Source organism: Bos grunniens, chromosome 29, assembly GCF_055505025.1.
Source record: "Bos grunniens cultivar Pamir isolate PY7600 chromosome 29, Bosgru_T2T1.0, whole genome shotgun sequence".
Taxonomy (NCBI): Eukaryota; Metazoa; Chordata; class Mammalia; order Artiodactyla; family Bovidae; genus Bos; species Bos grunniens.
The window spans coordinates 7,329,193-7,350,000 of record NC_141193.1 but is presented as its reverse complement, the minus strand read 5'-3'; the positions used below and the strand labels follow the sequence as shown (position 1 = coordinate 7,350,000).

General features: G+C 62.2%; 1 protein-coding gene across 12 annotated transcripts; it reads left to right on the top strand.

The window, feature by feature from the left end:
* The first annotated feature begins 614 nt into the window (after positions 1 to 614).
* On the top strand, positions 615 to 20,375 carry PCNX3 (pecanex 3). Of its 12 annotated transcripts, none has more exons than XM_086384850.1 (35): positions 615 to 1,697; positions 2,042 to 2,229; positions 2,466 to 2,565; positions 2,689 to 2,728; positions 2,829 to 2,924; positions 3,147 to 4,262; positions 4,749 to 4,872; positions 4,965 to 5,140; positions 5,351 to 5,441; positions 5,863 to 5,998; positions 7,375 to 7,496; positions 8,258 to 8,411; positions 8,679 to 8,711; positions 8,924 to 9,095; positions 9,209 to 9,319; positions 9,688 to 9,779; positions 9,916 to 10,025; positions 10,187 to 10,292; positions 10,390 to 10,482; positions 10,633 to 10,783; positions 11,622 to 11,766; positions 12,089 to 12,266; positions 12,931 to 13,039; positions 13,194 to 13,323; positions 13,698 to 13,756; positions 13,856 to 14,071; positions 14,715 to 14,968; positions 17,064 to 17,294; positions 17,462 to 17,565; positions 17,863 to 18,010; positions 18,105 to 18,335; positions 18,415 to 18,689; positions 19,136 to 19,269; positions 19,354 to 19,652; positions 19,731 to 20,375. In XM_086384850.1, exons 1-35 carry the CDS (start codon positions 1,545 to 1,547, stop codon positions 19,923 to 19,925), a joined length of 6,072 nt encoding a protein of 2,023 aa, XP_086240976.1. In that variant the 5' UTR covers positions 615 to 1,544; the 3' UTR covers positions 19,926 to 20,375. The 12 variants fall into 12 exon arrangements, with proteins under 12 accessions (XP_086240976.1, XP_086240975.1, XP_086240969.1 ...); XM_086384849.1 differs by having other exon boundaries at positions 4,962 to 5,140; XM_086384843.1 differs by having other exon boundaries at positions 4,962 to 5,140; positions 7,336 to 7,496.
* The last annotated feature ends 433 nt before the right edge of the window (positions 20,376 to 20,808 follow it).

Here is a 20,808-nt window from a genome sequence, read left to right as displayed (position 1 = left end):
GGCAATGAGAGGCCGACGGAGGGGAAGGGTAGCCCCCACCTCCCATGACAGCAGGTTCAGGGTCGAGTTGGTTTCTGCTAACGACGGGCCATCTCTCCCCTCTACATCCGCATCAGGAAAACTCGGGCAAAGAACCTGGCTTGGGAAGGGGACAAACCCGAGTTTGGTCTTGGCCCCGATGCTGCAGGGCTGTGTGATCCATCCTCTCTGCGCCTCATTCGCTTTGCATCTGAAATTGGGGCCAGAAGCTCAGCTTTGCAGACCTAGTGGGATGGGCGGGCGTTGGGGGGGGTGTGTTAAGACGAGGAGGACGGAACTGGCTGCACCTCGAGCTCTTGGAACGAGTTGTCAGGTCCTCCTTTCCCTCACCTGGAAAACCACTTATTCATGCCTCTTCCCCGTGAAGGGGAGGAAACCTGAGACTGTGGTCCTGAAATGTACGTAGTGACTGAATTCAGAATAGCTAAACCGCGCTCGCAACCGCAGGATTGACCCCTTGATTGCCTTGAGCCTGTCACTTTAAGAAAAACGACGCTATCCTACTTCGACTATTTCTGCCTTTTTGAAGGAGCGCTCTCTACAATCTTAAGTATGAGCTCTGACCCGGAAGTAGAGGCCACTCATGACGTCTCGCACTGAATAGGTTGGACCTAGAGGGGGTGTGCCCCCGTAGCGCCGAACTGTAGCTTTAGCTCAGGCAGGTCCACGCCTCCATCCTTTTCCCCGCCTCTTGTAACTCACTGGGAGAATTTTGCGCCAATTAACTCCGCCGTTACTCGATGGCCACTCAACTATCCCTTGGGTTCCGCCCAGTCGTCTCCACTAGGCTGGCAACTTTCAGGTGTGCGCATGCGCCCAAGGGGTTTTGCCTTTCGGCTCGTCCCTTCCCTTAGACCCGGACTCTGCGCAAGCCCGTAGGTCCCCGCTTCTGATCGCGCTACCACCTCCCTGCGCTTGCGCATTCAAGCCTCCAGGTTTTCCTTTTCCGGGTCCCAACTTGGCTTGTTGGGCGCATGCGCCACTGCAGGTTGGCGGCTCGCGGCTCCTTCTTCCGGCCTCCCCCTTGGGCCGGCTCCCGCAGAAGCGGGGCGAGCGCGGAGCCCAAAGCGAGTGACCTGTGACCCCGGAAGTGGACCTCAGGGTCCCGGGGCTTTCCCCGGGCCGGAACCGAGGGAGCCGTCGCTGCATCCCCGGAGCACCCACCCCACGCCCACCTCTGGATGCCGCCGACGGGTGCCTGGCCCGTGCCCCGCGCCTGCCTGCCGACCCGGCCTTCGGGAGCAGTTCTGGGGCGGGAGTGGGTGCCAGGACCCCGCCTCTGATGCGGCTCCACCCCCGCGCCTGGGTCTCACACCGCTGACTTCCGGGCCGGCCCCGCCCCCTGCTCGCACCCTCGCCCCTCCGATCTCTCTCCCCAGTTGGGGGAGACCATGGCGTGAGCGCGAGGCCGGGCCCCGGGGCCCTCGGGCGCCAGGCGGGGCATGGGCCAGGGGCCGCCCCCATGAGGGTCCCGGGAGGAGGGCGCGCGCAGCAGCGGCGGGGCCATGGGGTCGCAGGTATTGCAGATCCTACGCCAGGGGGTGTGGGCCTCGCTCACCGGCGGTTGGTTCTTCGACCCGCACCAGAGCACCTTTTCCAACTGCTTCCACCTCTATGTCTGGATCTTCCTGCTCACCTTCCCTTTCTTGCTGTACATGGTGAGACGCTGCCGCCACCTGTAACTCCCGCCGGGGAAAGGGAGGGCAGATGTCACCGAGGGGTGCAAACTGACAGGGACTCCGGGCTGTGGGAAGGGGACTCAAAGCAGAGTTCAGAGTGTGTGGAGGAGAGGCCAGAATTTTCTGGCCAGGGTGACCTTGAGCCCCTCACTTAATCTTTGTCCAGTTAGTTAAGTAAAGGCAGGGTCTTCGTACTGGTTGTATGCAGGGACCAGGAAGTTTTCTTGTGAACTTGTGAATCCTAACCTTGATGGCGGTGGCAGGTCCACCCCTTGTGGGAGCAGGGCTCTATGAGGAAGGACCTGACTTGCTGCCACCTCCAGGTCCTGCCCCCCAGCTTGATGGTGGCTGGTGTGTACTGCCTTGTGGTGGCTGTCATCTTCGCTACCATCAAGACTGTGAACTATCGGCTGCATGCTATGTTCGACCAGGGCGAGATTGTGGAGAAGCGCAACTCTACCATGGGGGAACCAGAGGAAGAGCCTGCCCAGGGGGACAACAATCTGCCCAGGTGGGCGAGGCAGGGCCTGTGCTGGAAATGGAGGGTTCTTGGTGCTTGGGCCTTGGCATTGGAGGATGGAGAGGGGGCTTGGGGAACATTGCCTCCAAGAGCGGTTGAATATTCCTTGATTGGCTCTGGATTTGTCAGGAGAATCGACGTGGAGGGAGGAGTGATGGGGATGGTGGGAGAGGTGATGCGTGAAGAGGGAAGGTTAGCTTAAAGCTGATGTTTCTGTGCACTGCTAGAGATCCTGGAGTGGAAATGACCGTATTTCGAAAAGTGAGTTCCACGCCCCCTGTGCGCTGTAGCTCTCAGCATTCCGTGTTTGGCTTCAACCAGGTCTCGGTGAGTGGTCCCGGCCCTCAGCCTCCCCTACTCCTCTCCTGGGAGCCTGTCCCCATGTGGGTATGTCCTACACCTACTTTTTTGCTCTCTTGGCCCTTTCAAACTTTTCTCTTACCTGCTCAGGAGTTGCTGCCCCGGATAGAGGACTCTGGGCCCCTCAGAGGTAGGTGGTTGCTGTTGAGAACTGAGGTGGCGGTGCAGAACGGGGCCCAGCACATCGATGCCTTGAGGTACTGCTAATGCGTTTGGGGCTGTGCTTGTAGACATCAAGGAGCTGGTGCGGGAGCAGGGCAGCAACAACGTGATCGTGACCTCGGCCGATCGAGAGATGCTGAAGCTAAGCTCACAGGAGAAGCTGAGTGAGTGGGCATGATTGGCAAGGGCTTGGGGAGAAATCTAGCTGCCATGTCTTTGAGTCACCCTAACCTTTGCTTCCTGGGGCTCTCTTAGTTCTCTGAGATAGGACTTCAGTGTCCCGCCCCCCTGGGCTTTCAGAACTCGGGGCCGTAGGACCCTCTCAGCCATCAGCTCCTGATATAGAACACCTTTTTCTAGTCCCGTGTCTTCTTCTCTTCTGACAGTTGGAGACCTTCCCCAGACGCCTCCAGGGGCCGCCCCGGACCCTTCTCTCCCCAGCACGGACTCCTCAGAACGTTCTCCCCTGGCTGGAGATGGAGCCCCGTGGAGTGGCGGCAGTGTGGCTGACACTCCCATGAGCCCCCTCCTGAAGGGCAGCCTCAGCCAGGAGCTTAGCAAGAGCTTCCTGACCCTGACCCGGCCCGAGCGGGCCCTGGTGAGGACCAGCAGTCGACGGGAACAGCGCCGGGGAGCAGGAGGCTACCAGCCCCTGGACCGGCGGGGCTCAGGGGACCCCACACCCCAGAAAGCTGGCTCCTCAGATTCCTGCTTCAGTGGCACTGACAGGGAGACGTTGAGCAGCTTCAAGAGTGAGAAGACCAATTCTACCCACCTGGACAGCCCCCCTGGAGGGCAAGCCCCCGAAGGCAGCGACACAGACCCCCCCTCGGAGGCAGAGCTGCCCGCCTCCCCTGATGCCGGAGTCCCCTCAGATGACACGTTGCGCTCCTTCGACACGGTTGTAGGAGCAGGGACGCCGCCGGGCCCGGCCGAGCCTCTCCTGGTTGTGCGGCCCAAGGACTTGGCGCTGCTCCGGCCCAGCAAACGGCGGCCGCCTGTGCGGAGACACTCCCCTGCCACCGGCCGTGCCCCTCGGCGGCCGCTGCTGGAAGGCCGAGGCTTCTTCGAGGATGACGACACCAGCGAGGGCAGTGAACTGAGCCCAGCCTCCAGCCTCCGGTCCCAGCGCCGCTACAGCACCGACAGCTCCTCTTCCACTTCATGTTATTCCCCCGCGAGTTCTCGGGGGGCTGCTGGGGGAGCCCGAAAACGACGGGCCCCCCACGGGGCTGAGGAGGGGATGGCTGTGCCCCCCAAGCGGCCCTATGGGACCCAGCGGACGCCTAGTACTGCCAGCGCCAAAACGCACGCCCGCGTGCTGAGCATGGACGGGGCAGGGGGGGATGCCCTGCGGGGTCCCCCGGCAGGCTCCAAGGCTGAGCTGGAGGCCCAGGCGGGGGTGGAGCTGGCTGCCGCTGAGCCCACTGTGCTGGCTGCCGAGGCCCGCAGGGGACCTGCTGCCAACCAGCCTGGCTGGCGCGGGGAGCTGCGGGAGGAAGGTGCGCTGGGGGGAGGTGAGTGCCCGCTGGGGAGGGGCGGGGGTCGAGGCAAGGGGCAGCTGGAGGGGGGCCTGCTCAGCCTCCGACAGCAGGTGGACGTGAACACTGCTGTCTGGTGACGGTCATCTGCTGGCGCTTCAGATAAGCAGGACTGAGCAGAGAGGAGGCCTTTAAGGCAGAGACCTCCGGCACCTGGCTCCAGTCCTAAAGCTAGCACTCGAGTCCTTTTCTTCGAGGTCTCTCTAGCCATGCTCGTCCTCCTGGGCCACCAGCGGAGCAGAACAAGTCACGTACTTATTCCCAGATTTAGAAATCATGGCCCAAGTGGTTAGGTCACCTGGCAGGGTCACAGAGCCTGGATATGGTTGGACTAGACCTGATCTTTAGCTCCACACAGGAGCACCTGCATCTCCTTGCCACCCGCCCCCAGGCTCTGTCCACTTCCTTGTCACTTAAAATCGCGGTGGGGGGCCTCTCTTTGGACAGCTGCCGAGGAGACTGGCAAGCGGGACCACTCAAGCAACGTGAGGCGGGCACAGGCCATCCGGAGGCGGCACAACGCCGGCAGCAACCCCACCCCCCCAGCCTCGGTCATGGGCTCGCCCCCCAGGTGAGCACCAGCTGGCTGCCTGGGGTTGGGGGGTGGGGGCCCACTGGCTCTGAGTGCTGCTGACAGCCCGTGGGCTGCCCCCTCCCCAGCAGCCTGCAGGAGGCTCAGCGGGGCCGTGCGGCCTCCCACTCCCGGGCTCTGACGCTGCCCTCGGCCCTGCACTTCGCCTCCTCGCTGCTGCTCACCCGGGCCGGTGCCAACGTGCACGAGGCCTGCACCTTCGATGACACCTCCGAGGGTGCTGTGCACTACTTCTACGACGAGAGCGGTGAGCCCCTCCCTGCGTCCAGTGGCCAAGCCTGTGGCCCAGCCTCTCCCCCCTCACTGAGAGTCATCGTCCCTGAAATTACACCCTTGGTGCCCTGGGGCTGGGCTGCCATCTGGAGAACCCAGCACAGGGTTTTTCTCAGGTGGGTTGGGCCTCGGTGCTCCTGTCCCTGACAGGCTGCCTTGTGTCCCACACCTGTCTGTGCTCCAGGTGTGCGGCGTTCCTACACCTTTGGCCTGGCTGGAGGTGGCTATGAGAACCCCGTGGGGCAGCAGGGGGAGCAGGCAGCCAATGGAGCCTGGTGAGTCTCCAAGCTCAGGCTCTCCCAGCCCTGTGGCTAGTGGGCTGTCATTTCTGGGGGGTTTTATCCCTTCCTTCTTTGGGCAGGAGCAAAGACCTCCAGGAGGTAGCTCAGACCTCCAGGAGGAGAGGAGGGTGGGCGGCAGCGAGGGGCATGGAGGGGAGAGGGGCAAGCCTGCAGGGATCCCTTGGTTCCCTGGCTCCACGGGACTTCCAAGCACGAGGCTCCAGGGTCTTCTTGGATGCCTAGGGTCTGGGAGGGAGGCCCTCTGTGACCTGTCTCCTCTTGACACCCCTGTACATCTTCTGGGTACTCGAGTAGCCCCCCTCGGGCCCCCAGTTGTGGCCTGGCCTTGGCCTCAACCCTGTTTCATTCCTGGGCTCGCCCACAGCCCCGACCCTCACCTCTGCTGTTCCCACAGGGACCGCCACTCACATTCCTCCAGCTTCCATTCAGCCGACGTCCCAGAGGCCACCGGCGGCCTGAACCTGCTGCAGCCGCGGCCCGTCGTCCTGCAGGGCATGCAGGTGCGCCGAGTGCCCCTGGAGATCCCGGAGGTGAGAAGCCAGCATTGGGGAAGGACCTGCAGGAAGGGGTGGGGGATGCAGAGCACCAAGCGCTTGCGCGGGCCCCAGGAGGGCCAAGTGGTTCCGAGTGAGGGCTCCAGGGGCCCTAAGGTGGCTGTCCTGACCTTTGATGGCCAGCACAGGGTGCACAGAACACGAAGGACTCAAGTTGCTTATTTATTTACTCAGTAAGCGTGTCTGTAGTAGCTCCGTTACCCTGGCAGGGTCCGCAGTTAGTGGGGAGAGTGCAGTGGCACCCGCGAAGGGGACAGCTGAGATCACTGGACAGTGGCGACGGGTCGCTTGAGGCATGCTGGTCGAGCTTGTCTGTTTCAGTAGGGTTAGTAAGAGCACCTCTTCTTGTTCCTGAAAATGTCCTGGTGTGGACAACAACTTATGTAATCGGTCAGGAAGTGACAAAAACACTAGGATTGTGTAAGGCACAGATTCAGAGCTTAAAGAACAATCATGAGAGTAGTGCCCACGCAGCCAGGGCCACTGAGAGACCAAGGGCAGCACCCAGAAGCCGTGCGTGCCCCTTCCCTACGTGCTTGTTCTCCTTCCCCGTCCCGTGGGAGAGCAGTGCGGTCCTCACATGGGCGAGGGCTCCTCCAGAGGCAGGGGCTGTGCTGTGGTGGCTCTCCTTGTGTCCCTGGAGTCTGGCACAGGACAGGCTCATGAATGCGTCCCGTAAACACTTGTTGACTAAAAGACCCACAAGCCCAGAGAGGTTAAGTAGGCAGCCCAGGGCCTCACAGCAGTGGCATTGGCACCCAGGCCTGCCCTCAGGGCCAGGCCTCCTTGTGCTCCAGGGTAGAGTGGTCAAAGTGACCCTGATGGCCACATCTGGGCAAAGGGTGGCATTTTTACTGGCTCCCGAATGGTAAGGTGGATTTCGCTGACCCCAGAAAGGGGCCAGAGATGCCTCCTGAGTGGGGAAGACAGACACAGGAGCTGGTAACCCTGGCCCTTGGCAGCTCCCACAGCCGTTGAGCCATATCTTGGGAAGCTGGAGAAAGGAGCAGGCCCTGGGGTGGAGGGTCAGGGCAGGCTGTGGGGCTGCTAGATGGTAGGGACTTTCTGTATAGACCAGCTCGTGTGTGCCGGGGGTGGCATGGACGGGAGTGGATCAGAGCTAATGGCCAATGTGTGCCGGGGGTGGCGTGGACCGCGGTGGTGGGGGATGGGGCTGATGGCCAGTGTGTGCCAGGGGGTGGCGTGGACCACTGTGGTGGGGGACGGGGCTGATGGCCAGTGTGTGCCAAGGGGTGGCGTGGACCACTGTGGTGGGAGGGCGGGGCTGATGGCCGCGGCCGTGGGGACCGCAGTTTGACCTACTGGACCAGGACTCCCTGCACGAATCCCAGGAGCAGACACTGATGGAGGAGGCGCCACCCCGGGCCCAGCACAGTTACAAGTACTGGCTTCTTCCTGGCCGCTGGACCTCTGTGCGCTACGAGCGGCTCGCCCTGCTGGCGCTGCTGGACCGGTGAGCACTCAGCCCCTCGGCTCCCAGGCCTCTGTCATTCCTGGCCCCAGGGCTTCCAGACTCTGGGAACGTGTGGAGGCCGTCATGGCCACAGAGAGCCTAACCGCTGGGTCACTGCGGGTGGGTGGAGGGCTGGAATTTGCAGTGGGATTGCTTCAGGTTCTTCTAGGGGCAAATGGTTGGCCTAGTTGGGGGTGCTCTGGTCATTCTTCTCTCAAAATTTTGCTGGAGGGAGACATGGCTTCTTCGTGTTGTGTTTCTATTTTTTTTATTTGCTTCTGTGTTAGATTCAATTAAATTAAATCCTATATAGCCTAAAAAGCCAGCAAATCATCTGTTTCAGCTCTCCGTTTTTTCTGGGAGGAAACTGAGGCCCAGAAAGACAGAGAGGTCAGGTGACGTTTGTTGTCTGGGTGGCTTCCTGCGCTCTGGATTTCTCCCGGCACTGAGAGCGGTGCTTTGGGGAAGCGGGAGGCAGATCAGCCAGATCCCAGGGTAGTGGCCCCTGAGGTCTCCGGGTCTAGAGGGGACAGAGCCTGGGGTTGGGTGCAGGGTAGCGGTGGGCTGGCTTCCTGGAGCAGGTGCAGCCTGGCCCTGCCCAAGGTTATAGCTCCAGATACTCAAGATGATGGCTGGCATGGGCGCCACCCCGGATGTGGGTCTTTGTGGCTGGGTCCTGTCCCCCACACCCCCACCCCCTAATCCCTTGCCCTGCCAGTACGGGAGGAGGTAGGCGTGCTCTGACCCGGCGGTCTCTCCAGGACGCGCGGGCTGCTGGAGAACATCCTCGGCGTCGGCCTGAGCAGCCTCGTCGCCTTCCTGGGCTACCTGCTGCTGCTCAAGGGCTTCTTCACGGACATCTGGGTCTTCCAGTTCTGCCTGGTCATCGCCTCCTGCCAGTATTCCCTGCTGAAGGTCAGGCCTGGCTTCCGGGGTCTCCTCCCCCTCCTCCTACGACCCCTCTTGAGGGGGTCGAGCTAGAAAACAGATAAGATGCTTCAGGTCCCCTGTTCACCACCATCCCCCATCCAACAAATGAAGGAACTGAAGCTCAGGACAGTTGAAGGGGGAGTCCTGCCCTGGTCCCTCACAACGCCCCAGAAGTGGAATTGAACAGGTCCCAGGCCTCTGACGCTCCCGTGGGCGAGGCTCTCGTCACCATGTAGCTCCTGTCTCTTGCAGAGTGTGCAGCCGGACGCCGCCTCCCCCATGCACGTGAGTACAGGGGAGCATGCCTCCCGTGAGGCCCGGGCCTGGGCGGGGCTGTGACCCTCACCCTTCCCCGTTGCCCCCAGACCCCTGGTCCTTTTGCCCCGACCCTGCCAAGCTCTCTTGGACCCAGGGCCGGGCCCGGGGCACGTGAGCATGCGTTCGCGAGTAGGGCGTTCAGTGAGGGAGGTGCGGCGCCTCACAGGCCCCCTCCCCAGGGCCACAACTGGGTCATCGCGTACAGCCGGCCCGTCTACTTCTGCATCTGCTGTCTGCTCATCTGGCTGCTGGACGCTCTGGGCTCCGCGCAGCCCTTCCCACCTGTCTCCCTCTATGGCCTCACGCTGTTCTCCGCCTCTTTCTTCTTTTGTGCCCGTGACGTGGCCACTGGTAAGGCCGGGTAGGGTTGAGGTTGCAAGGGGGTGGGGGGGAGCGAGGCCCTACGGGTGGGCCGGGGGTGCAGCCGGCAGACTGACCAGGCCTCCGCTTCCTCTCCCTGCCAGTGTTCACCTTGTGCTTCCCGTTCGTCTTCCTCCTGGGGCTCTTGCCCCAGGTGAACACCTGCCTCATGTACCTGCTGGAGCAGATAGACATGCACGGCTTTGGGGGCACAGGTATGACACCCAGGGCGGGGCTCCTGGGTAAGGAGGACGTGCAGGCCTGTGGGTCTGTGAGGCTATGAGGGTATACGACTGTGGGTCTAGCACTTTGCTGAGGCTTTTCCTGGTCTACATGGAAGATTCTAAGAGCCCATCTCTTCCCTTCCCTTCCCCACCCCTCCCGTCTCCTCCCCAGGCAAGTGGTTTAAACCCGAGAATGCAAGAGGCCCTGCAGGCCTCTCTGGGCTGGGGGAGCAGAGAACAGTGGGCCGGGCCCCGAGTCCAGGGGAGGTTAGCCCCTGGAAGTTGAGGGGCAGCGGGGCCAGTGCCGCGGGGGCTGGCGGGTGGGCTCTGGGCTTTACTTGCCTCCGCTCGCCTCGCAGCCGCCACCAGCCCCTTGACAGCCGTTTTCAGCCTCTCCCGCAGCCTGCTGGCCGCTGCCCTGCTCTACGGCTTCTGCCTCGGGGCCATCAAGGTAGGGATGACCTGGGAGGGGCCGGGAGGCGTCCAGAGCGGGGGGCTGCGGGATGGGGCTGTGAGTTGCGCCCGCAGTAGCCTCTGCCCCGGGTGAGGGTGCCCGCAGCCCTGACTGGCGCGGGCTCCCTCTCCAGAGCCCTTGGCCGGAGCAGCACGTCCCTGTCATCTTCTCCGTCTTCTGTGGCCTCCTGGTCGCGCTGTCCTACCACCTGAGCCGGCAGAGCAGCGACCCCACCGTGCTCTGGTGGGTGCCTGCGCGGACTGTCTGTGTGTGTCTGTGCCTGGCAAGGGTTGGGGGGCGGGGTCTGCACATGTGCCTGTCACCGCCTGACCCCAGGGCCTGTGGGAGGAGGGGCAGCCTCCCAGACCCAGGCCCCTGACTCTTCTCACGGCCCGACCCCCCAGGTCTCTGGTCCGGAGCAAGCTCTTCCCTGAGCTGGAGGAGCGGAGCTTGGAGACCGCCCGTGCTGAGCCCCCAGACCCACTGCCAGAAAAGATGCGCCAGTCAGTGGTAAGCGCCCGGAGTCTCGGGGTCCTGTCTTGTGGGGAAGGGTGTGTTCAGCCGCCGGTGGCAGCGGCACCCACACTGGTGTTTCCCGACCCTGCAGCGCGAGGTTCTCCATTCCGACCTGGTGATGTGTGTGGTGATCGCCGTGCTCACCTTTGCCATCAGCGCCAGCACCGTCTTCATTGCCCTGAAGGTTCGTGGGGCACAGGCCAGTCCTCTCGCCCAGGTCTTTGCCAGAGCGCACATGCCCCGAGGGCGGGGCGGCCGTGGCCTCACATCCTTCTCGGGCCCTGGTCGCTGTGCGCCGGGTGGCCCGTGGCTGAGCCTCCCCTCCTCCTTGCAGTCCGTGCTAGGTTTTGTGTTGTACGCGCTGGCGGGGGCCGTAGGCTTCTTCACACATTACCTGCTGCCTCAGCTCCGCAAGCAGCTGCCCTGGTTCTGCCTGTCGCAGCCCGTGCTGAAGCCGCTGGAGTACAGCCAGTACGAAGTGCGAGGTGAGTGCCTCCGGCCAGTCTGGGGCCCTCCACCGACCTGCCTTTACGAGCTCGGACCTCTCAGCTTAGGGTGCCAGCAGGGGGCAGCCTCTGTCCACACCGCCCTGTCTGCGATGGCATGGGCCCTCCGGCCCCTTCACTGCCCTCTGTACCCTCTCCTGTGCCACCCTCAGCCCCTGCCTCACTCTCGCCCTGCCTGCTCTGCCCTTTCCCTGCCCGCCTTGTGGACCCTGACGAGATAGAAGTAGAACTCCAGGAGGTGTTGTTGAGAGATACAGACTGGTTCTTAATGAACTAGATCAGTGTAGTGCACACTGAATTGTGCAACACAGACTCCTTGGAGCTTGTATTTAAATCCCTGGATCTGTGGTGCGAAGGTCTGTGTGCTTGTTTTTCTTAGACAGTGAAGGATCTTGTTTACTGGGCCAGCATCTCCATGCGGCTACGTCACCTTGAGCCAGTGATGGGCCTGGTCCAAAGGTCCCTGTGACTGAGGGTCACTGTGAACTTGGGCCTCACCCAACCTGTCCTGACTCTGGTGGACACCAGGGGTGTTGTCATCACCCTTTATTTCAGACAGCCGAATGGGCAGAGCACCTGCCCTGAGCCCCCAACACGCCCTGCCTGGGCCTCATCGCCCTCATTTGATTTGCTGAAGATCAACACCCCCAGCTGCTCAGAAATTCTAGGGGCCCAGAATTGCACACCCCCACATCCTGGGCTCTGCCCTCCTGCCAGCTTCCCGTGGAGAGCACGCCTGCCCCCTTTGCAGCAGCAGGAGGAGATGTGGAGGGCCCGGAGCTCAGCAGCAGGCCCACCTCCTTGCCCGTGGTTGCAGGTGCTGCCCAGGTGATGTGGTTTGAGAAGCTGTATGCCGGCCTGCAGTGCGTGGAGAAGTACCTCATCTACCCGGCCGTGGTGCTCAACGCCCTCACGGTGGACGCTCACACGGTCGTCAGCCACCCAGACAAGTTCTGTCTCTAGTGAGGACCGCCAGCCCCCTGGTCATCCCACCACCTACCTGCCTGAGTAACCCAGGGGGAAACTGAGTCCCCTTGGCCAGCAAGCTTAAGTAGGCCCCCAGCTCCTGACACCCTTTCCAGTGAAGCACCTGCCTTCTCAGGAGCAGACATGTCCCTCCAGTACGCCTGAAGTTGAGGGGGTTAGTGACCTCTTCAGGGAGCAGAGATGAAGGTCGCTGGCCCAGAAGAGCTGGGCCCTGCCCAGCAGAGCCCAGGCTGGGGCCTGCAAGGGGCGGGCCCCACCCTCACCGCCTGGCCCCTAAAGCCTGCCTCTTGCCCACAGCTGCCGGGCGCTGCTCATGACCGTGGCTGGGCTGAAGCTGCTGCGCTCGGCTTTCTGCTGCCCACCCCAGCAGTACCTGACCTTGGCCTTCACCGTCTTGCTCTTTCACTTCGACTACCCGCGCCTCTCCCAGGGCTTCCTGCTCGACTACTTCCTCATGTCCCTGCTCTGCAGCAAGGTGAGCTGGGGGTCACACTGCAGCCCTGGGGGCAGGCCTCTCCTGCCTTGGTGCGGGAGACCCACCCCAGTCCCGTGGTATCCCCTCTGAGGGCCTTGGCAGTGGCTCCTCGTAGGGCAGTGAGCAGGCTGAGGTTTAGAGAGCATAAGTGATTTGCCTCAGGTTTCCTGGAGAGCTGGTGGTCAGCTGGGACTTGAACAAAGGCCTGTTCCCTGGCTCTGTACTGGAGGCCCGCAGTGGTGCCCACGGGGGACCCTGGCACAGGCCTGAGCTTTCATCTCACTCCCGTGAGCATTCTGGTCTGATTTCTGGCCTGGCCCAGGATGGTGGAGATCAAGACTGTGTCCCCCTCTGATGGCAGGGCCTGTGACTGTCTCTTAACTTTTGGTATCACAGCTGCATCACCAAGAGTGGCATAACCTGAGCAAATCATGTATCTGTTCTACCTCGTCTGAACCTCAGTTTTCCCATCTGGGAAGTGGGACAGTGATAGGAGGCTCCCAGGATGATCACATGAATTAAATAGCTAATGTCCCCTTGGGTGCTTTGTCTGGGGTTGCTAATGGTGTCGGAAGTCCCAGGGGTCTGAGTGGGCACTTGGTGGGCCCCCTTCTCTGTGAGCAGTCCGTGTATCTCTCACCTTCTCCCCTCTCCACCCCTGCAGCTGTGGGACCTGCTGTACAAGTTGCGTTTCGTGCTGACCTACATCGCGCCCTGGCAGATCACCTGGGGCTCAGCTTTCCACGCTTTTGCCCAGCCGTTTGCCGTGCCACGTACCCAGCCTGCCGCTTGCAGCCCGGGTGGGAGTGTGCAGGGAGGGCTGTCGCCCGGATGGGGGGGCTCCAGGCGGGCTGGCAGGGGTGGAAGGGTCACGAGGGAGGCTGGGGAGGGTCCTGCGTGCCCACCACCTCCTTGACTCGCGCCCAGACTCGGCCATGCTGTTCGTTCAGGCCCTGCTCTCGGCACTCTTTTCCACGCCTCTCAACCCACTGCTGGGCAGTGCCGTCTTCATCATGTCCTACGCCCGGCCCCTCAAGTTCTGGGAGCGTGACTACAAGTGAGTCTCCTGGGCCGGAGGCGGATGCCCTGTGGGACCCTGAGGGGGACTGGTGGGGAGCGGGTGGAACGGGGCAGGTTGCCGGGAGATCAGATGGAGATTGGAGGCTGGGCTGTGGGGAACGGCACCGTGGGCTTCACTGAGGTGGCTGATCCACAGGAACACAGCTTGAGCCAGACCGAGGCCTGGGGCTCACACCCTGGGCTTCCTGGCTGTGTGGTGCCCCTGGGGGAGTCCCCTCACGTCCGTGAACCTTAACCTCCCCCTGTCATGGAGCGGGGTGCAAGCCCAGAGGGGCGTGGTGGAGGGTGGCGGGAACTGTCACCTGAGCCTTGCCCTCTTGGCCACCTGTGTGTCGCCCTGTCTCTGAACAGCACTAAACGCGTGGATCATTCCAACACCCGCCTGGTCACTCAGCTGGACCGGAACCCCGGTGTGTACCCAGCCATCGGGGGCTTTGGTGCAGGGCCGCCCTGGGGAGGGAGCCTTGCTCACTTGTCATGTCCATCTGTCCGTCCATCCTGGGTCCCAGGCGCTGATGACAACAACCTCAACTCGATCTTCTACGAGCACTTGACCCGCTCACTGCAGCATACACTGTGTGGGGACCTGGTGCTGGGCCGCTGGGGCAACTACGGCCCCGGTGACTGCTTCGTCCTGGCCTCCGACTACCTCAACGCCCTGGTCCACCTCATCGAGGTTGGCAACGGCCTCGTCACCTTCCAGCTGCGTGGCCTCGAGTTCCGGGGTGAGCCGAGGGCGCCACCTTTGTCTGTGTGTGAGGGCCGGACCCTAACCCTGCTCTACCCCAGTTTGCTGGGGCCCTTGAGCAAGGCCCTCTCCGCCACGGGCCCCACGGCCTGGGATTCCTAGTCTGAGCATTGAGGCGGCAGGCTTTCTTTGGCCCGGCCCCGTCCCTGCCCTGACTGTGGCAGGTCTGTAGTGAACAGGCTGCTCTGGTGGAAGCTCCGGCCTGGGGCTCCTGCTGGCCTGCTCTGTGGACTCAGGCCTGGCCCAGGTTGGGGCCCACGCATAAGCCCTGGGGAGTGAGCCAGCTCCTGGCCCTCAGAAAGGATGCACCTGGCAGGTTCCAGCTTCAGAAGAGGCCCCGAGTGCAGAGAGGCTCGAAGCACAGCTCAGAGCAGCACGAGCCCGAGCTTCAGTCTTTGCGTCTATAAGTGAGGGATCTGGCCCTGTCCGTCCCGTCACCGCCACCCCAGTCCCACCCCACCACGGCCACTGGGAGTTAGGAGGAGAAAGGGGCTCGTTTGTTCATCCGTTCACTAAGTGACGGTGGCTCCTGTCACCTCCAGGGGAGGGGCCTGGGCACTCTGGGGAGGAGGCAGGCGGGGATGGGCTCGTGTCCCCTGACTGGCCCCCCGTCTCCGCAGGTACATACTGCCAGCAGCGGGAGGTGGAGGCCATCACTGAGGGCGTGGAGGAGGACGAGGGCTGCTGCTGCTGTGAGCCAGGCCACCTGCCGCGGGTCCTGTCCTTCAATGCGGCCTTCGGGCAGCGCTGGCTGGCCTGGGAGGTGACGGCCAGCAAGTACGTGCTGGAGGGCTACAGCATCAGCGATAACAACGCCGCGTCCATGCTGCAGGTGTTCGACCTCCGAAAGATCCTCGTCACCTACTACGTCAGGGTAGGAGGGTGGGGCCGGGTGGCCGGGGCCCCACACTCAGGGCTCGCTGGGCAGGAGCTTCCCGAAGGCCACCTTCTGAGTTTCCGGGAGCCTGCTCTGCCCAAGGGAAGCTGGGGCCTCAGAGAGTGGAAGCATCTTCCAAAGAGTCACTGCCAGATAGCGCGTCTCTGAGGCCCCGTGACTCTGCCCGTTGGGGGCCTAGGGTAGGGGCCCTCTGTCACTGCCTCTTGGAGGCTCCCGTGGGGTGGTGAGTACTGGGGGCCAGCGTGCAGCACCTACACAGATCCTCTCTCTGGGATTCGGTCCTGGGAGGGGCGTTGCTGACGACCACCTTCCAGACCACCAGCCCTGCCCCACCAGCGCACAGAGACAGTAACACTAACTGTGGCGGTCTTAACACAGTTTTAGGAGCAGCTGCCAAGCAGCGTGCGTACCAAGGGGTGGGCTCTGCCAGGCACCTCTCCTGAGCTGGGAGAAGCCCACCACACCTTGCAGGAGACATGCTGCTGCCTTAGATGTGGAAAGTGCTTTGCCTGAGGCCCCAGCATCAGGAGGAAGTGCCGGAGCTAGGCTAGGCCCGGGCTGGGCCTCCCTGTCTTAACCTGGGCCCTCCAAGCCAGGCCTGAGGGGTCAAGACCTGTTGTGGGGCAGGGGGTTGAGGAGGCACAGTGTGGGGTCCCAAGGGAGCCCTGGGCTGGGTTCTGGGACTCCTGCCATGTCGCTTTCTTTGCCTTTGTTTAGCTTTTTGAGAAATAGAGATTCTTGCAGTTCTGTGAGGTGGCAGGAATGAGGAGAGCACTACAGGAGTGGGGTGACTAGGGGTCACAATCAGGTCCCCTCATGCTCTCTCAGCATCTGCCCTGCGGTGTGTCGTGGGCCCAGAAGGGGTGGGCGGCTTGTTGGAGTCCACGGAGCCTGCTCCCCTGAGGTTCTCTCTTGGACGGTCCTGTGTCCCCCAGCTGACCCTTGCTGCCAGTGGGTGGCCCCTCTGCGTCACTTGTCAGAGCAACTGCCTTCTCAGATGCCCCGTGCCCGCACTCGCTCCTAGGAGGGCTTATACCGTGGCCACTTTGCCCAGGCTCTTGGCCCCACGTCCTACCATGCTGCTGGGCTCCTGTTGCCGAGAGGCCCCTGTTCATAGCCAGCTGGACCAGCCTCTGCAGCTCTGGGTTCCCCATCCCTCCCCCAGGCAGAAGGCCACCCTGCGTTGGCTCCATCCAGGGCAGCAACCTGACTGGCTGCCAACTGTCGGCCTCAGACCGCCCATCCATCGTGTCTGTACCAGCCGCATACTGTCCAAAGGCTCTTCTCCATTCACCCACGCCCCTGCTTAGAAACCAGCAGAATCTCTCTTTTTTAAATACGTATTTTATTACTTTCTTGGCCGAGTCAGGTCTTAGTTGCGGCTCGAGGGACCCTCGTCATGGCATGCAGCTTCTCTGGCTGTACACGGGCTCAGAAGTTGTGGCACTTGGGCTTACTTGCCCTGCGGCGTGTGGGATCTTAGTTCCCCAGCCAAAGATGGAACCCACGTCCCCTGTACTGCAAGGCGGAGTCTTAACCACTGAAGTCCCCAGCAGATTCTCTTAAGGGGTGGAGGAGCCCCTGGCTTGGGTACAGATGCTGTGCCTCTTTTTTTTGAGGGGAAGTCCTGTGATCACACTCATGCTATCTTGAAGGACCTGTGACCTGAGCACCTGCCACAGGCAGCACTCTCTAGTGGATGCTCTGTAAGGAGGGGTGCTTCCTGTCAGCTTTCCCCTTCCCCTTCCTCTTCCCTCACTGAGAGAAGGAGCAGACAGGCCTGTGTGGCTTCAGGGAGCTGAAATGGGAGAGGGGATGGGTGTCCTGGGAAGCTGACTTCAGCGCAGTCTAAGGCAGAAGCTTCTTTTTTTTTTTGGTTAGGCCACATAGCTTGAGAGATCTTAGTTCCCCAACCAGAGATCGAACCCAGGACCTCTGCAGTGAAAGTGCAGAGTCCTAACCACTAGACCACCAGGGAACTCACGGGGAGAAGTCTCTGTACCCTGACGCTATCTCTCCTAGTAGCCAGGGCGAGGGCGCGCCCCCAGTGACCCCTGCCCTCTCCTCACAGAGTATCATCTACTACGTGAGCCGCTCTCCAAAGCTGGAGGCCTGGCTGAGCCACGAAGGCATTGCGACGGCCCTGCGTCCTGTGCGGGCACCTGGCTATGCTGACTCCGACCCCACCTTCTCTCTGAGCGTGGATGAGGACTATGACCTTCGCCTCTCCGGCCTCTCGCTGCCCTCCTTCTGCGCCGTGCACCTGGAGTGGATCCAGTACTGTGCCTCCCGGCGCAGTCAGGTCCGGCCACCAGCACCCTGGGGCTGTCCTCTCCCCCTCGGCCTCCCCTCTCCCCGTGCGGGTTCTTCTCACCCTTAGCCTCCCTTGGCCTGGGCCCCAGTCCCTGCCCCAGGTTCCCTGTGCCAGGTCTGAGCTGGGCTCTGGGGACGGGGGTCCTTGTGCCGCAGCCTGTGGACCAGGACTGGAACTCGCCGCTTGTCACGCTGTGTTTTGGCCTGTGTGTGTTGGGCCGCCGGGCCCTGGGGACCGCCTCGCACAGCATGTCTGCCAGGTGAGTGCCCAGCCAGGCCTGTGGCCCTCCCCTCCTCTACCTCCTGACAAGCTCTGGGCCTCTGGCTGCAGCCCCCAGGGCCACATCAGTCCTTCCTTTAGTGCGGCTCCTCTCCCCATGGGACCTCGCCTGCCCCTCACCTTCGCCCTGTGAGGGACATGGGCAGGGACTGACCTCCTTGTCAAGATGGGGAAACAGGCCCAGCGTGAAGAGCAGGCTGCCCTCTGACCCCTACACACACAGCCAGCGCTGAGGAGCCCAGTGCGCCCGGTGCATTCACCCCCTCCTCCTCTCCAGCCTGGAGCCCTTCCTCTACGGCCTGCACGCCCTGTTTAAGGGGGACTTCAGGATCACGTCCCCGCGGGACGAGTGGGTCTTTGCCGACATGGACTTGCTTCACCGCGTGGTGGCGCCCGGGGTTCGCATGGCCCTCAAGCTTCACCAGGTAGGCAGAGGTGTGCCCAGGCAAGGCGGACAGGCAGTGAACTTGCCGCCCAGGGCAAGGGCAGCCCACCTCGGCCCTCCCGTCCTCCCCGCAGGACCACTTCACATCCCCAGACGAGTATGAGGAGCCAGCCGCCCTGTATGACGCCATTGCGGCCAACGAGGAGCGGCTGGTCATCTCGCACGAGGGCGACCCGGCCTGGCGCAGTGCCATCCTCAGCAACACACCCTCGCTGCTGGCGCTGCGCCACGTCCTGGACGACGCCTCGGACGAGTACAAGATCATCATGCTCAACCGGCGCCATCTCAGCTTCCGTGTCATCAAGGTGGGGCCTGCCGCTCACCCCTCCTGCCCGCTTCCCGCCGCGGCCTCCTGACCCCCTCCCACATGTGTGGCCCCCGCAGGTGAACCGCGAGTGTGTGCGCGGCCTCTGGGCCGGGCAGCAGCAGGAGCTGGTGTTCCTGCGCAACCGCAACCCCGAGCGCGGTAGCATCCAGAACGCCAAGCAGGCGCTCCGCAACATGATCAACTCCTCCTGCGACCAGCCACTGGGCTACCCCATCTACGTGTCTCCCCTCACCACCTCGCTGGCCGGCAGCCACCCTCAGCTGCGGGCGCTGTGGGGCGGCCCCGTCAGCCTGGGCGCCATCGCCCGCTGGCTTCTGCGCAGCTGGGAGAGGTGAGCTCTGACTCCCGCCTCCGGGGTCACAGGGGAGGAAGCAGAGGTTCACAGAGAGGAAGTGGTGCCCTCCGGGGTCTGACTGAGGAAGCGCTGGAGCCAGGGGTGAACCCCAAGCTGACCCAACTGCACACCCCGCCCTCTCAGCCAGAGCTGAAGGTGGCCTTTAGCCTGAAGCACCATCAATAATGCCACCTTTAAAAACTATAGGGGCTTCCCTAGTTGTCCAGTGGGTAAGACCAGGTTTCCACCGCAAGGTACTAAGATCCCACATGCCTCACAATGTAACCTTAAAAAAAAAAACAGCCTGTAAAGTAGATGGCAGAATCTTTTAGAAATAGGACTAGGATCTGAGATGTTAGGTGCCTTGGGTTGGGGACTTGTGCTTGTGAGGGCATTGCACCCTCCTCCCCCCACCAACGTCGTCTCCATTTCCCCTCTCCCAGGCTTCACAAGGGCTGTGGTGCCGGCTGCAATAGCGGCGGGAACGTGGATGACTCGGACTGTGGCGGAGGCGGGGGCTTGACCTCCCTCAGCAATAACCCCTCCTTGGCACAACCCACACCTGAGAACACAGCAGGTGAGTGGGCAAGGCCCAGTTAAGCCCATGAGTGGGAAGGGCAGCCTAGTGACTGAAGTCTGCCCTGTTATCTGTCTCCCACAGGCGCTGGGGACCAGCCCCCCCCACCAGGCCCTGCCTGGGGCCCGAGGCCCTCCCTGAGCGGCTCTGGTGATGGGCGCCCCCCTCCTCTCCTGCAGTGGCCACCCCCTCGGCTCCCTGGACCATCCCCCGCTTCACCGGCTCTCCCTGAGGGTCCCAGGCCCTCAAGACCCCCTGGCCCTGGTCTCCTAAGTTCTGAGGGACCCAGTGGGAAGTGGAGCCTGGGGGGTCGGAAGGGACTAGGGGGATCCGACGGGGAGCCAGCCTCAGGGAGCCCTAAAGGAAGCACCCCCAAATCTCAGGTAAGGTTCTTCCAGCGGGGTCAGGTCTGGGCAGCTCAGGTCTGCTCTCCCACCGCCAACCTGTCTCCCTTCCCTCAGGCGCCTCTAGACCTCAGCCTCAGCCCGGACATCAGCACTGAAGCCTCACCCCCCAGAACAGTGCAGGACATTCCTTGCTTGGACAGCAGTGCTCCTGAGACTGGCACGCCCACCGGGGCCCTGGGCGACTGGCCTGCCCCTGCAGAGGAGCGAGAGAGCCCGGCAGCTCAGCCCCTGCTGGAGCATCAGTACTGAGTGGCCTGGCGCCCTCTGGGCCTCAGTCCTGTATTGGGGAACTTGGACCCCTGGCCTCTGGCCCTTTCTGCTGGACCACAGAACCGAGTGGCTTTGGCTTCCACATGTGAACCCTGACCTCTGGCTGCCTTAGCCAGAGCACTGGAACTGAATAGCCCAGACCTCTGACCTTGACCCCTGATCTCTCATCCCTAATCCACGGCCTGGGCTCCCCAAACTGAGGCAGGCAGCATCCCAGTCGGGCCCTAAGAGCCAAACCCATGGGCTGGTCCCGCTTCAAGCCCATGGCCAGGACTGACTTGGCCCCTCGGCCTGCACCGCCTGCTGGGGTGGCCCTTTGGCCTTGGACTTGGGGCTGAAATGTGGGAAAGGTGGGGTTCTTTTTCTTTTTTTCTTTTTTTTTTTCGTGCTTCGGAGACACCAGAATTAATAACACTATTTTTGATTTTGGTTGGTAGTTTCTTCTATCTGGGGGTGTTTGGGTGGAGGGTGGAGCAGGTGGTCAAGTCAGGGTAGATGAGCAGAGAGGGATGAAGGATGTGGGGCTGGGCTCTGAGGTCAAGGTTAGACCAGAGTGGGACTCAAGTAGGACTGGATCCTCTTTGCCACAAGCCTGTTCCCTTTTTAAACTTTGACCTTAAGTGTGCAGTTCTGTTTCTCATGCCAAAATGTTCAAAGATTTCTAGCTCCAATGGCAGGTTCCTGCAATTATCAGTCTGACCCTTGCCAGAGCCTTTCTCTGAGCCTCAGTTTCTCCAGTTGTAAATAAGAGATGACACCTAAGGGCTTTTAAGAATACACGAGACTGCGTGTGTAGAGCAGCGCTTACAAGTACTCATGAATAGTGGCATTTTCTGAGCACTTGGTCTCTGTGCCCAGGCTG

What these genes read in the sequence shown, in the direction of transcription:
- PCNX3 (XM_086384840.1), top strand. Translation starts at nt 1,545, where the DNA reads ATGGGGTCGCAGGTATTGCAGATCCTACGCCAGGGGGTGTGGGCCTCG. An exon ending in CTACTTCTACGACGAGAGCG is followed by an intron (nt 5,141 to 5,350) that starts GTGAGCCCCTCC and finishes TCTGTGCTCCAG; the next exon opens with GTGTGCGGCGTTCCTACACC. An exon ending in TTCTGGGAGCGTGACTACAA is followed by an intron (nt 13,324 to 13,697) that starts GTGAGTCTCCTG and finishes GTCTCTGAACAG; the next exon opens with CACTAAACGCGTGGATCATT.